Source organism: Dryobates pubescens, chromosome 15 (genome assembly GCF_014839835.1).
Source record: "Dryobates pubescens isolate bDryPub1 chromosome 15, bDryPub1.pri, whole genome shotgun sequence".
Classification (NCBI taxonomy): domain Eukaryota; kingdom Metazoa; phylum Chordata; class Aves; order Piciformes; family Picidae; genus Dryobates; species Dryobates pubescens.
This window is the reverse complement of record NC_071626.1, coordinates 18770702-18786347: the sequence shown is the minus strand read 5'-3', so window position 1 is coordinate 18786347 and position 15646 is coordinate 18770702. Positions and strand designations below refer to the sequence as shown.

The 15646-nt window shown below is 45.8% G+C and overlaps 1 protein-coding gene across 1 annotated transcript; it reads left to right on the top strand.

The window, feature by feature from the left end:
• The first annotated feature begins 511 nt into the window (after positions 1–511).
• LOC104299483 (sulfotransferase 6B1) lies at positions 512–11016 on the top strand. The gene is made up of 6 exons (XM_009899647.2): positions 512–656; positions 1560–1744; positions 2668–2794; positions 5188–5282; positions 7045–7231; positions 10898–11016. Exons 1-6 carry the CDS (start codon positions 512–514, stop codon positions 11014–11016), a joined length of 858 nt encoding a protein of 285 aa, XP_009897949.1.
• The last annotated feature ends 4630 nt before the right edge of the window (positions 11017–15646 follow it).

Sequence of the window (15646 nt, the reverse complement as noted above, 5' to 3'; positions counted from 1 at the left end):
ACCTCTGCCTGTCTACAACCTCCCTTCAGGTAGTTGTAGAGAGCAATAAGGTCACCCCTGAGTCTCCTCTTCTCCAGGCTAAGCAACCCCAGCTCCCTCAGCCTCTCCTCATAGGGCTTGTGTTCCAAACCCCTCACCAACTTCGTTGCCCTTGTAGTTTAAGGCAACACATAATCTTCATTCTCATCATTTTCCACCATTAAGACATTTTGACTATCACCTCCTGCCTGTATCTGCAGAGCTAATAAATGACAAATGGCATGCCTTTTTCATGAGCCAGCATTTCAGTTATTTATCAAGTTATTTCTAATATATCACTTGTCTTTATCAACTGCCTGGAAAAATCAATCTCTGGCAGGACTCAACAGCAGGCAGCAAACTATATAAGCCTGCAGTTTGCATTGCTTGGTCTCGGATTGTCACTTCGGGTCATCTGACTTAGGAGTGACTCTTCAAGCCTCTTGTCACTTCACTGTTACCTGATTTGCAAATATCCAAGACTTAAGCAAACATGTCCAGCTCCAGTGAGGAAGAACTCATTCACATGTTTAAGGGGATTCCCTTTACCACCAGGTCTTCTCTAGAACTTCTAAACTCTCTGGATGCTTTTGATGCTCGAGAAGATGACGTCCTTTTGGTTTCCTATCCCAAATCTGGTAAGCTTTACTTTGAAAGATTGATTCCAAGCAGTCTCAATTTGTTTGCTTCATGTTCTCTGCTTAAGCTACTTGAGAAATGTCTGCTGAAGCTCCTTGAGAAATGTCTGCGTACAAGCAACAAGGGAGGGTGGTTTAGTATCTGAGTAAACTATTCTGCCAGTAAGTGTTCAAATACTTAAAAAAATAAAGGTAATTTGTCTAAACTTTGATTCCTTAGTGGAAAATAAGCTCAAGTGTTTTCATATGGTGAAGCAAATAAATATTTATCTCTTGTAGCAAAATCTGTATTTGAAGGGTTTTTCTGAGGGCTTTTCGCATTCAATTATGAGCAAGTCAGGAGCCGTATTAAGTTGCTTTTATGGCTCTTGGCAGTAGCTGTGTTAATTTGGGCTTCACTCTTGCCCTGCCTCACTTGCACACAGAAACACCCCCCAAAGAAACTCAATTTAACGCTTCCCCAAATGGTACTGCAAGGAAAAATAGGTGAAGTCGTCAGTTGATGCTTACAACAACATAGCTTCTCAGCTGATAGGCAGTTTGTCTCAGGAGATTGTTTTGGTACCAATGTCAGTGCCTCTCAAAGAGTTATTTTGCACTTAATTTACAGTCCTCATTTTCCCAGTATTTATCTATCTGGAACCAATGGGATTACTCAGTTATGTAAAGTTTCTTGAAGCTGAAGGGATTAGAGTTAGCACTTGTACATAGCAAGCTGTTTCACTATGCAAAATACATGCCCCATGTATTTTCCCATTAACAAATCTTCCTTTCCCTCCCCCCCACCCCCTCATTTTTTTTTTCCTTTTAATTTTCCTTCTTTTTTTTATTTTTCATTCTTTCTCTCATTCTCTTTTTTTTTCCTCCTTCTTCCGCCCCCACCCCCCCCTTACTTTTCTGCAGGCACTCACTGGCTTGCAAGAGTTTTAACAAGCCTTTTCAGTGCTCAGGTTACACTAACATCCCCCATTGAATTTGGAGACATATCCAGACTGGAGGAACTGAATCAACTCTCATCTAAGAGGCTCATCCCAACACACTTAGACTACAACATGCTACCCACAAATTTTAAGAATAAAAAATGCAAGGTAAGGCAAAACAAAAAAGGTACAAAAGCAGTTAAGATGCACTGAATGCCTATTGGAAAGCTATTTTCTCTTGCCATTCCTTAGCAGGTTTCAAATGATTCAGAGGTTCCAGAAAGAGTTTGCTGTGAATTTTGGAGACACAGCTGACCAGCAGTCAGTGTGAGCTGGGGCTTGGGCTAGGGACTAGGTTCTGCTCCTGCCCTAGCACTCCCAGAGGTGATCTGTATACACAAACAATAACATCAGGAATACCTTAGGGATAGGGGGTGCTTACATGTTCCCTTAGGAAGTAGTTGTCTTGGGTACTTACAGACTGTTCTGGAAGTGAAGATACTCTGCCCCTCCTACTGAACACTTATGAAGACCTTATAAAGGAAAAAGGGACAAGAACTGAAATGTGGGAAGCAGAATCAGACCCCATGCTAAGGTCTGAGGTCATTAAAATAAGTCAGTTCTGGGCCTGAAATTTTAGCTTAGAAGTTCAAATTTTTAGCATTACTCAGATCCAGACTCTGTAGAAAATTTTTCTGGGACATGGTTAATTTGAACAGAAGGTGAAAACTTACACTTTGCATCTGTCTGGTAAATGTTAATTAGCCAATAGCTTCATATCTTAGGTTTATGAGCCAGTGAACTGACTCATGAGTTAAAACGAACACCGCCTCCTTCATAAAACATAAACATCACCCAGCTGCAGCAGACACACCTCTGTCCACATGGAATTGTTTACTAACCACTACTGACTCCTGCCTAGTCAGGGACAAATTCATCCGAATCTTAGTGGCATGGGCACCAACAGAGGGGTTCCTAAAGGAAAAGAGTCCCTGCAAAATTGCCTGTGAAAACACTACAGTTATGCACAGAGCTCCTCTAAAGGAAAGGAAGAATGTGAGCACTAAGAACTGTACCATCTTGATTTACAGATGATCTACATCAGCAGAAATCCAAAAGATACTGCGGTTTCCATGTTTCACTACTACAGGGATAACCCAAACCTTCCCACTATTGACAGCTGGACTGCTTTCTTTGACTTGTTCTTAAAAGGAGATGGTAAGACAAAGGTTATGTTTCCTCCTTGCAATTTACACTACCTTCTGCTGCACAGAGTGAGGAAAAACTCCTAATTGAAATCCTTGCTGTTATGGCTTTGGTTGGGGTTTTCCTTCAGGATAACTTCTAATGCTGAAGTAAACAAGAGCAAATAACAGGATGCTGGCTTTAGCCCTGCAAGGAGGAGTTTCGATCCACGGCTGCACTGCTTCAACACAGCTGCTCTTTGCAGGTTTTTGCTGCTCTTTGACATAGAATCATAGAATGATTTGGGTTCAAAGGGACCTCCAAAGGTCATCTAGTCCAACCCCCCTGCAGTCAGTAGGGATCTCCTCCACTATCATCTTATCAGAGGCTTGTCCAGCCTGGCCTTGAATATCTGTCGTAGTAGTGTGGTCCAAAGACCAAGGACAAGAGTGAGATGTTTATGAGTAGCAGTGGAAGATGACAACAGGATTGTGTTTCAGTTATCCACTCCCACTTTTAGTACTTTATTACTCCTTTCAGGACATGTTCCTGCTATACAACCCCAGTGACGGTAACAGCCACAACAACCTATCACCTTGAAAAGCTTGGAAGCACAGTGCCATTGCAGTCAGCATGGGCTTAGATCAACACTCCAGAAGTCAATTTGTCTACTGGCTTGTGTGAGCTTTGTCCCAGCTCTTATGTTCCTAGTTCACAGCAGCCCTAAGGCACTGATCTGCAGGTTCTTGGCTTGTTTAGTATCAACTCTGAATGCACAAGAGTGAAAAATAGAAAAGAGGATTTGGGGCTGTCCAGTCCAGAGAAGAGAAGGCTCCGAGGAGACCTTATTGTGGCCTTCCAGTATCTGAAGGGGGCCTACAAGAAAGCTGGGGAGGGACTTTCAGGATGTTAGGTAATAATAGGACTGGGGGGGAATGGAACAAAAATAGAAGTGGGTAGAATCAGATTGGATGTTAGGAAGAAGTTCTTCCCCATCAGGGTGGTGAGACACTGGAACAGGTTGCCCAAGGTGGTGGTAGAGCCTCATCCCTGGAGGTTTTTAAGGCCAGACTGGATGTGGCTGTGAACAACTCCAAGCCTAACGATTCTATGAGTCTATGATTCTACTAAATCATATAAGCATCTCCAATTAATCTGTAAATCAGTAGCCACCTCCTATTTGGGATTGCAGTAGATGACCTTCAGAGGGCCCTTCCAACCAAACCTATTCTATGATTCTATTTTCTGTGTGCTTATGCATGGCATAAAAACGTTGGTTACAACAGAAATTTATGTGAGGTGACCCATAGAGAGTTTGTTGGGTTTGTTCCTAATAGAAACACATGAAGGCTGTGATGTTTGATCCTCATCCTGCAGTACTCTTGCAGAGCTAATCTCAGTTCAGAGCAAGGGTGAGGGGACACAGAGACAAGTGTGATGCTGTCCATATTGTTTCCAAGGCTGTATGCTGTACGCCTGAAGCCAGTAGAGTTATTGTGTGCTATGGCTGGTCACATCCCCAGTCTGGCTGACCAGGAAAGCAGAGCTTAATTGAAAACTGTGGAACCCACCTGCCTTGGGCAGTGCTTTGTGCACAGGAGACAGCTACAGACTGGAGCATTCAGCAAAGCACTTCATTATATTTCAGGGTTTGCAACCTCATTACAGTATTACACTTTTCTGCTAGCAAAAGCAAAGTCGTATTTCTGGAGAATGATGGCTGTGTGCTCTCTCCAGGCCTGTCCTCATCACCTACAGGAGGCTTTCAACTCAGCTTTCCATGCAGTCCAAATTGTCTTTCAACCAGAAGAGTCAGAATTTGGGGTTTTTAAAGGGAAGCTGAGATTTAGATCTCCTCCCATGGTTCACCAAAAAGAGCAGCCAGGGAAAACAAGTGCTATGAGTCAACTATAAACCCTTAAGTTATCTGTGTTGGTGGCTGAAAGATGTATTTGCATAATAACTTCTTTACATAACTCTTCTTTGGCTTTAAAAAAATAACACATATTCCCCTTTGGTGGGACAAAAATAGAGCTAACAACAGTGGGCTCCACTTAACGGATACCTTATTTGATTTCCTAGTGGAGTGATCATATCTCTGTCATCACAGACATGCAGACATCTGCTGAGACACTCAGATCTTGTTAGGGGGGGGAATTTTCCTTCATTAGGAGCCTTTCATTGGGTTTTGGAGCCTGTTTCCTCTAGAGAACCATATCTCAGAACAGTATCTCTATCAGTCCAATAAGAGCAGTGACCTCTTTAGACTGTAAGGTTGAGTCAGCCCAAAAAAGATCTGAATGCATTTTAGAGGAATACAGGGCACACACTACTGAGGGATCACTCTCCTGCATGGGTGAGATACAGTCAGAGTTATTTATGACTAGAGCTTATGTGAAACTCTTCCACATGGGTTTTCTTTCCAGTTGTCTGTGGATCCTGGTTTGATCATTTCCTCAGTTGGGAAGAACATGCAAATGACAAGAACATCCTGTTTTTATTCTATGAAGACATGAAGAAGGTAAACATGTTCTCTGCTCTTCTTTCAGAAAGTGTTACTTGGAAATTAGCATGATTAAAATATCAAAGGGTAAATTATAATGAAAAAAAAGGAGAGAAAGAAGGAAAACATTCATGCATATCTTTGGGCACATGTTGTATTTGCATATCACTTTATATTAGTGAGCTAATTCTGGCTGCACACACAGGATCACACAGAATGTTAGGGGCTGGGAGGGACCTTGAAAGAGCATCCAGTCCAAACCCCTTGCCAAAGCAGGATGACCTAGGGCAGGTCACACAGGAACACATCCAGGTGGGTTTGGAATATCTCCAGAGAAGGAGACTCTCTGGGCAGCCTGTTCTGTTCTGCAGCTCTGTAACCCTCACAATGAAAACGTTTCTCCTTATGTTCACATGGAGGCTTCTCTGCTCCAGCTTGCACCCATTGCCCCTTCTCCTGTCATTGGACATCCCTGAGCAGAGCCTGGCTCCATCCTCCCCACACTGCCCTTCACATCTTGATAAACATGAATGAGGTCTCCCTCAGGCTCCTCTGCTCCAAGCTCAAGAGCCCCAGCTCCCTCAGCCTTTCCTCAGCAGGGAGATGTTCCACTGCCTTCATCATCTTTGGGGCTCTGTGCTGGACTCTCTCAGGCAGTTCCCTGAGGTCCTTCTTGAACTGAGGGGCCCAGAACAGGACACAATATTGCAGATGCAGATTTACCACGGCAGAGTAGCACAAGCTGCATAAATATCAAACCCGGGAGAGCTGCACTTCATAGATACAGGACTGGGACATGTATGATGTTATTTTCTTCAGGCTACAGAAAGAATTTTATGTTCTTCATTCTTGGTCCAAAGGAAAGACTAACCAAGGACATCTGCTAAGGGACACACATTAACCTGCCATGCCTGACATCTCAGGTGAACTTCTCAAAATGTGATGCAAGACATCAAAACCACTCATGGTCAGTGGGACTTGTGTTCCCAATACAGAAGAAAATTAGAGGCTATGGGGTTAAGAAAGAAGTTTTCATAAAAGGAAATGACTACACAGAAAACTTAAATACCAACATGGATCCAAAGAATGGTTAGGTTGGAAGGGACCTTGAAGGGTATCTAGTTCCAACCCCTCTGCCATGGGCAGGGACACCTTTCACCTGTCATCTTCACAATCTAATGACATAGAATCATAGAATGTTTTGGATTGGAAGAGACCTCCAAAGGTCATCTGGTCCAAGCCCCCAGTAGTCAGCAGGGACATCCTCCACTAGATCAGCTTGCTCACAGCCTTGTCCAGCCTGACCTTCTGTATCTCCAGGGATGGGGCCTCAACTACCTCCCTGAGCAACCTGTTGCACTGTTCTACCACCCTCAGGGTGCAGAACTTGTTCCTAACATTCAATCTACATCTCCTCTTCTTTCATTTCAAACCATAGCCCCTTGTCCTATCTCTCCAGGCCTTTGCAAACAGTCCCTCTGCAGCCTTCTCATAAGTCCCCTTCAAGTATTGGAAGGCTGCTATTAGCTCTCCCTGAAGCCTTCTCTTCTCCAGGCTGAACAACCCCAGCTCCCTTAGCCTGTCCTCATAGCAGAAGTGCTCCAGTCCCCTCACTACCTTCATGGCCCTCCTCTGAACCTGCTCACCAGGTCCACGTCCTTCCTGCATCAAATAAATGTGTGATAAACTTGATATGGAACAAAAAGGATCATTTTCATATCAACTGAGAGTCTGATAATCGGCAAAGAAATAGAAATGTTTTATTTTTCTTGTGCCCCAGGATCTCCCTAAGATTGTAAAGAAAATCAGTCTGTTCCTGAGTTTAAATGTCAGTGAAAATGATATCCAAGACATATGCAAGAAGTCCTCTTTCTCAGCGATGAAAAGCGACACAGAGAAGGAAAACAGCGATCCCCACAACACCGTTTGTGCACTGACATCCAACAAGAAGCTGATTTTCAGGAAAGGTAAGTTCCCTTCTCCACCCTTAACACAGCATAAGAAACTGGGAAGCCAGCCAGAGGTTGCAGTCCAGCTCTTTCCTGGGCTGCAGTGATGCTTTGGTTCAGTCCCAGGTATCAATGATAGGGTCCTACAATTTGGAGCCTTCTTAAAAATCACTTTCCTCCCCACTGAGTTCTCTGGTTGAAAATGCACCCTTCTGCTGGAGAAGAATGGAAGAGTCTGAACAAGCCTGACTAATACTGCTCCATGGGAGCTTTTAAGCTAAAAGGAAAGGTTCACAAAGCATTACTCTTTATCTAAAGGTTGACCACCTCAGTCTTTTACAACCTACCCCCTTGACACCAAAGGTCACTTAGTTTCCTAGAATGAGAGAGAGGGAGACACATTCCTTCCACAGGAGATTATTCACAGCCTTTATCCTCCTTATTGCTTCTTATCTTACTGAAATATTCCTAAAAGGGAATATGCTGACAACAGTGTAAGAATGGATGACTCTGTCACCTGATGGCCTCATGGGTAGCCTTCAAACTTTGGCCAAGCTGGAAGCCATGGGGAAATCTTCCACAGTGCTTAGCTCAGATGTGATTTTTAAAGTCTCTGCAGGAGTTGTTTTCTTGCTCCTGACATTTCAGAAGCTCCCTTGGATTTAGATAATAAGTAAATCAAAGCCATCATGTTGAGATGGATTTTGATTACTTTTACTGTTAATCCCTTAAAATATCTGACACTTCTAAACCAAGAGGTGTTTCAGTCAATAGGAAATTGGCACATTTCACTAACTCATAATGTTTTTACCAATGGACTGAAGCAAATGCCAAAAGGCAATACCAGTAACAAAGAGACCAACCAAAAGCTCAAATGTATTTTTCTAAGTCAGTGAACTTTGACAGAGTCACTCTTAAAAAGCTGAAATAAATCACAGATTTTTCTTCCAAATAGTTCCTGTGTCCAGTTCTGGGCCCCTCGATTTAAGAAGGACATTGAGACACTTGAATGTGTCCAGAGAAGGGCAACGAGGCTGGGGAGAGGCCTTGAGCACAAGCCCTGTGAGGAGAGGCTGAGGGAGCTGGGGTTGGTTGTTTAGCTTGGAGAAGAGGAGGCTCCTGGGAGATCTCATTGCTCTCTACACTTACCTGAAGGGAGGTTGTAGCCAGGAGGGGGTTGGTCTCTTCTCCCAGGCAATCAGCACCAGAACAAGAGGACACAGTCTCAAGCTGCACCAGGGGAAGTTTAGGCTGGAGGTGAGGAGAAAGTTCTTCATAGAGAGAGTTGTTAGCCGTTGGAATGTGCTGCCCAGGGAGGTGGTGGAGTCACCATCCCTGGAGGTGTTCAAGAAGGGATTGGATGTAGCACTTGAAGCCATGGTTTAGTAGTCATGAGGTGCTGGGTGATAGGTTGGACTTGATGATCTTTGAAGTCTTTCCCAAGCTTATTGATTCTACGATTCTATGAAACTCTGTGATTCTGTGCTGGGTTAGGAACTGGCTGGAGGGCTGAGCCCAGAGAGTGGTGGTGAATGGTGCCACAGCCAGCTGGCAGCCAGGCACTAGTGGTGTCCCCCAGGGATCAGTGCTGGGCCCCATCCTCTTTAATATCTTCATTTATGATCTGGATGAGGGGATTGAGTCAGTCATCAGTGAATTTGCAGATGACACCAAGCTGAGAGCAGGTGTTGATCTGCTAGAGGGCAGAAGGGCTCTGCAGAGAGACCTCGACCGACTGCACAGATGGGCAGAGTCCAACAGGATGGCATTCACAAATCCAAGTGCCGGATGCTGCACTTTGGCCACAGCAACCCCATGCAGTGCTACAGGCTGGGGTCAGAGTGTCTGGAGAGCAGCCAGGCAGAAAGGTCCTGGGGGTACTGATTGACAGCTGGCTGAACATGAGCCAGCCGTGTGCCCAGGTGGCCAAGAAGGCCAATGGCATCCTGGCCTGCATCAGTGTGGCCAGCAGGAGCAGGGAGGTCATTGTGCTCCTGTACTCTGCATTGGCTAGGCCACACCTTGAGTGCTGTGTCCAGTTCTGGGCCCCTCGATTTAAGAAGGACATTGAGACACTTGAATGTGTCCAGAGAAGGGCAACAAGGCTGGGGAGAGGCCTTGAGCACAGCCCTGTGAGGAGAGGCTGAGGGAGCTGGGGTTGTTTAGCCTGGAGAAGAGGAGGCTCAGGGCAGACCTTATTGCTCTCTACAACTACCTGAAGGGTGGTTGTAGCCAGGAAGGAGTTGGTCTCTTCTCTCAAGCAACCAGCACCAGAACAAGAGGACACAGTCTCGAGTGGCACCAGGGGAAGTTTAGGCTGGAGGTGAGGAGAAAGTTCTTCACAGAAAGAGTCATTTGCCATTGGAATGTGCTGCCCAGGGAGGTGGTGGAGTCACTGTCCCTGGAGGTGTTCAAGAGGGGACTGGACATGGCACTTGGTGCCATGGTTTAGTAGTCATGAGGTCTTGGGTGACAGGTTGGGCTTGATGATCTTTGAGGTCTTTTCCAACTTTATTGCCTCTATGATTCTGTGAAATCCCAGGGGCTCAGCTAGTTTCAGACAGTTCACAGAGCATTTATAGGGATATAGAAAACTATATTAGTCTTCAAGCTTGCTTTTCTTTTCTCTGCTATCTGGAATGTTGTCAGCATCTTTAGAAGATGCACATGATGGGAAACTAAGCATTGTCTCATTAACATATGTCAGTTTAAAAACCAGTGTCTTCTTTGCTCATCCAGTCCAAGCCCCATGTAGTTAGCAGGGACATCCTCCACTAGATCAGCTTGCTCACAGCCTTGTCCAGCCTCACCTTGAATATCTTCAAGGATGGGGCCTCAACTACCTCCCTGGGCAAACTGTTGTAGTGTTCCATCAACCTTGTGCTAAAGAACTTGTTCTAACACCCACCAACATTTCCCCTTCTTTCATTTCAAACCATTGCCCCTTGTCCTATCTCTCCATGCTTTGCAAGCAGTACCTCTGCAGCCTTCTTGTAGCCCCCTTCAAGTACTGGAAGGCTGCTATTAAGTCTCCCTGGAGCCTTCTCTTCTCCAGGCTGAACAACTGCAGCTCTTTGAGCCTGTCCTTGTAGGAGAGGTGCTTCAGCCCCTCCCCCCCTCATCTATTAGGTGTCTCTGGGCTCATTTTTCAGGAGTCTTCTTTCTCAAAGGCAAGCTAGAGCTGGTTTGGGGGAAACATTTACTTAGTGTTAGATGTTGACCAGAATGAGATGACTTTCAGTCAGGAAGAAACAAACCATTTCCCTCTACTGACTGTTAACAGAGCCCAGGTGCTCTGGGCATAACTGCATAACCCTTAGCTGCATACACCTCAGGGGTGGCAAGATACCTCTCTGCTGAGATGACCAAGAGCTTTAATTCCATCTGGGAAACCTGCTCTTCTTCATGTACCACTTAGTGCTGCTGGCACCAACCAAGTCTGATGGATGATGATCCAGCTGCTTCCATCAGTCTCATCAGACCAATAAATCTCACGATCATGACCTACCGCAATCATGTTCATGACCTAAGTCCAAGACAATGGTTAATAATATTTAAAGACTACAGTTAACAATAATGAATCATTTAGGCCACCTGCAAACAAAGCAGAGCTGCCTTTAAATCATTTTCAGCACTATTCTATTGCTAGCCTCACTATTTCTTTTTCTGCCCCTGCTCTTCCAGGTGCTGTCGGTGACTGGAAGAACCACTTCACTCCAAAACAGAATCGAAGGTTTGAGGAGACATTTAATGAGAAAATGAAACTGAGCAAAATGGCAAAGAGTCTCATCTATGAATTTTGACCCCCTGTGAAGAACAGCACCCAGTCCTCAACAAAACACAGACAGAGCGACTGGTGGGAAACTGTGAGTGGGGGATCCCAGGCTGTTTGCTACACCCCCAGTCCAAAGGATTGCAACCACGTGAATTGGAGCAGACGATGCCAGAGCTGAACACAGCTTTCAGCAGACAGATGTATATGGTTTTACAGAGTCAGACCCATTTTCTACAACCCAATCCACTTGACCATTTATTTATACTTTGCTCTAGAAGGATGCCAAGTGGACTTCTTAGATCTGACTTGGGGATTTCTCTGAAGATCTCAAGAAGATAAAACAAACAAACAAAGAAACCAACCCACCCCCAGTCATAATCTGAATAGAGAAAGAAGTCTAAAACCACCTCACAAGGAAATGACCAAAGGCTTGACCCCAGACTTTCTCCCTTCATGATCTACTGTGATTTGGAAAGTGTTTATCTTCACAGACTTCGTTATTGCTAATGAAGATGAAAATTCCTACTGCACATCTGAAGAGAGTTTGTTTATAAAGTACCTGCCCTTTTTGGGTTTTAATAGTATGTAGTTGTTTGATGTAACTTATTGCTGGCTTAGATCCTGGATAGCATGTATGTTTTAAAAGCAACTGACAGAAGCCCATGTAAATTGCTGCACCCTATGCTGAGGAGTTTTGACTTTCTTCCTGCAAAATGTTTGTTTCCAGTGTTGTGATGAGAACCATTCCACTTCACGACCCTTGTGCAACAGAACTCAGCGTTCCTCTGGGGCAAACAAACCACCACTCAGAGAACAGCTAACCTAAACACAACCTCTTTGCTTACCCTGCCCTGACAAGACAGATTTTAGAAGAATCAGCTGCCTGTGTTCACATCCTGGGGACTCTTCTGGGAACCCAGTGAAAACTTTTCCTAGTTGTTCTGTGATGTGTTTTCTGTTCTCACCCTCAGCTTTGCTGGCTGGCTTTAGAGATTTTCTCCCTAGCCATACAATTCCAAGGCATCAAAAGCACAGCACAAGCTGATCAAAAAGAAAAACCCAAGCAGACAAACACAGTTGGTCTGCTTTGAGAGCTAAGTTACACACATCTGTAAGGCAAGCTCATCCTCTGGGGGTGTGGTTACTAAAAAGCTGAGCTAAGGCCTAATTCACACCAAACACAAACGTTCTCTCCAGCATTTCACACTTGCCACACAGCCCTTTCATTTCCTACCTTGCTTGTACAAGCTTGACATCAATACCTTCCAATTTTGCCTCTGCACAAACAACACAAGTTAGGTGCTGAAGAGATCAGTGAGAGAAAAACCTGTCTGTCCTCAGGTCCTTGCAACACAATTGAAGGGAGATGCTGATGATACCAAACTGGGAGGCTTGAGTGATTCGCCTGAAGGCTGTGCGGCCATTCAGCGAGACTCAGGCTGAGAGCTGGCCAAAGAGGAACCTAAAGAGGTTCAACAAGGATAAGTGCAGAGTCCTGCACCTGGGAAGGAAGAATAAACTGCACCAGTACAGGCTGGGAGGTGATCTGCTAAAGAGCAGCCCCGTGGAGAAGGACCTGGGAGTCCTGGTGGACAGGAAGTTATCCACGGGACAGCCCTTGTGGCCAAGAGGGCAAATGGTACCCTGGGGTGCATTAAGAGGATTGTGTCCAGCAGACCCAGGGAGGTTCTCCTCCCCCTCTACTTTGCCCTGGTGAGGCCACACCTGGAATATTGCATCCAGTTCTGGGATCCCCAGTTCAAGAGGGACAGGGATCTACTCCAGAGTCCAACGGAGAGCTACCAGGATGACTGAGGGACTGCAGCACTGCCCTGTGAGGAGAGGCCTGGGGCTTTTTAGTCTGGAGGAGAAGACTGAGAGGGGACTTAATAAATATTTACAAATATCTGAGGACTGGCTGTCAAGAGGGAGGGGATAACCTCTGCTCACTTACACCCTGGGATAGGACAAGGGGCAATGGGTATAAACTACAACCCAGGAGGTTCCACCTCAGCGTGAGGAGGAATTTCTTCGCTGTGAGGGTCACAGAGCACTGGTACAGGCTCCCCAGAGAGTTATGGAGTCTCCTTCTCCAGAGACTTTCAAGACCCAAATGGATGTGTTCCTGTGTGACCTGTGCTAGCTTCTATGGTTCTGCTCTGGCAGAGGGGTTGGACTCAATGATCTTCAGAGGTCCCTTCCAAACTGTACTGTCCTGTGAGACCTGCCTCCACAGGTCACGGAAGGAATCCGAGCCAGTTTTGGTAAATGCTGAAGTCAGAAGTCATAGGGCAACAGAGAAGACTCAGGGAAGAGATCAGTTGGTGGGTTTCTGCAGTGGGTGTAAGTAGAGCAGAAATGCTCAGGGAATCAAGACAAGGGCTTACTTGTAACCATGTGCCAGCTGTAGGAGTAAAAGATCAGAAGGGGGAAAGGATTGAGCAGCCTTATCACTCACCGGTTCTAGTGTCACAGGGGACCACAGTCCACCTTCTTTCAAGGGACCAGCAACCAGGAGATAATTCTGCACCATCTTCTTCATTAACTTTGAGAGGAGATAGCCTTCCCCTTTCCCTGAGTATTTTTACCTGTCCTGCATACCACAGAGCATAAACTGCAGGAAAAGACACTGCAAGACAATGGGTGTTAATGGTGGAGCAGTCTCTTCCAGCATTCCCGCAGAGGAGGCTTCTCCATGACCAAGCAGAGTGGAGCAGCAGCACCTTCCACTCCCAACAAGGAGCAAGCAGGGAGCACTTGACAGCTGGTCAGGTGAAAAACTCGATGACATGAAAACACAAAGTGCATTGCCAGGCTTCCGTGTGGCCTCTTTCCAATCTGCTTAGTGGGGAGATAGTTATCTTGGAATCAATCACAACCTCATGGCAGCAGAGATGTGCCCACTCTGGCACGGGCTCTGCAGCCATTCAGGCTTTCCACCAGCACAGAGAGGCTGCAGCTGCGCTGCCTCCCGAAGGTTTGTTCTTCACTGACATCTGCTGACCGCGGCATTGAAACTGCAAAGCTCTGCAGGAGAGCTAGAGATTGTCCTCACAGGGTGCTGCCAGGCTCAGAAGCAGAGGCAGACTGTTGAAAAGAATTGGACACAGGTCTGTCACTGGGTACCAAGGGACAGATGTAAAGTCTGCTGATGAAGTCCTTAATTTCTGACTGACAGTGTCTGCAAGGTTGTGAGTCCAGTTCTGGTGTCCCCAGCAGAGGGACATGGAACTGCTGGAGTGGGTCCAATGGAGGGCCACAGAGATGATCAGAGGGCTGAAGAACCTACCCTGTGGGGACAGGCTGAGAGAGTTGGGGTTGTTCAGCCTGGAGAAGGCTCTGGGGAGACCTTAGAGCAACCTTCCAGGAACTGAAGGGAGCTACAAGAAGGCTGTAGAGGGCCTGATTGCAGTGATAGGATGAGGGGCAATGGTTTGAAATGAGAGAAGAGCAGCTTTAGATTGGATGTTAGGAACAAATTCTGTACCCTGAGGGTGCTGGAACACTGCAACAGGTTGCCCAGGGAGGTAGTTGAGGCCCTCTCCTTGGGGATATGTCAGGCTGGACAAGGCTCTGAGCAACCTGCTGTAGTGGAGGATGCCCCTGCAGGCTGCAGGGGAGTTGGACCAGATGACCTTTGGAGGTCCCTTCCATTCCAAACAATTTTATGAGTCAATGATCTCCACATTTAATTTTACCCTAAGAGTGGCCACAGAAGCTGAGATAACATCACTTTAGCCCAGGAACTTGTCTGCAAGAGTGTGTGAACAAATGGGGCAAGCCTGTCATATTTCCAGAATATTCTCCCAACCTCCAATTATATTTTGCTTAAGAACTTACTGAGTAATTTCCCTTTGCTACCTCTGACCAATGGGTGCCAATTCAGCTGATTTCATCATGCTCTTAAACAGTTCTTTGCCCTATTTTCAATGAGTTCAAAGATTAGATGATTAATTCCTATCAGCAAGAGTCCTGCTTCTCACTGTCAGAGCTACCCCTTGACATTTTAGAATGAATCACTGCTGTGAAATAAGATAAAACTGAACTTGGCTCTTTCCCACACAAGAGAAACAGGAACAGTGTCAGACTCCCAGAACATGGACAAAGGCTGGTTTAGGTGTGCTGAAGTTCATTAAATGCCTGTAAGCAAAGTCCAGCTTCAGAAATTCATGATCTGTATCTTGAGGCCACAGGAAGCGCTGCCAACTTCAATGTGGCAAGGTCCTACTCCTCAGGCATCTGCTTGTGGCCACTGCTAGTTTCTTCAGTGGTCTTTGCCCCTAGCTCCCCTCTTCTTCCCTACCCATCTCAGTTTTATATACCCAACACAAGTCCCTTCCCTCACTCTTCTACCCAAGTGAAGAATTCTTACTTGGCTATTGGTCACACTGATGCTGACTCTCGCAGAATCACAGAATGTTAGGGGCTGGAAGGGAACTGGAATGATCACCCAGTCCAACTCCCCTGCTAGAGCAGGATCACCAAGAGCAGGTCACACAGGAACTCATCCACATCACTCTGAAGGCTGCAGAGAAACTGCTTATAAAGGCCTGCAGAGATGGGACAAGGGGCAATGGTTTGAAATGAGAGAAGAGTAGCTTTAGATTGGATGTTAGGAACAAGTTCTGCACATGAGGGTGCTGGAACATTGGAACAGG

Excerpts from the sequence above, each read along its gene's own strand:
- LOC104299483 (XM_009899647.2), top strand. The coding sequence starts at position 512 with ATGTCCAGCTCCAGTGAGGAAGAACTCATTCACATGTTTAAGGGGATT. Across the intron at positions 5,283-7,044 it reads TCTATGAAGACATGAAGAAG|GATCTCCCTAAGATTGTAAA; the intron begins GTAAACATGTTC and ends CTTGTGCCCCAG. Across the intron at positions 7,232-10,897 it reads GAAGCTGATTTTCAGGAAAG|GTGCTGTCGGTGACTGGAAG; the intron begins GTAAGTTCCCTT and ends CTGCTCTTCCAG.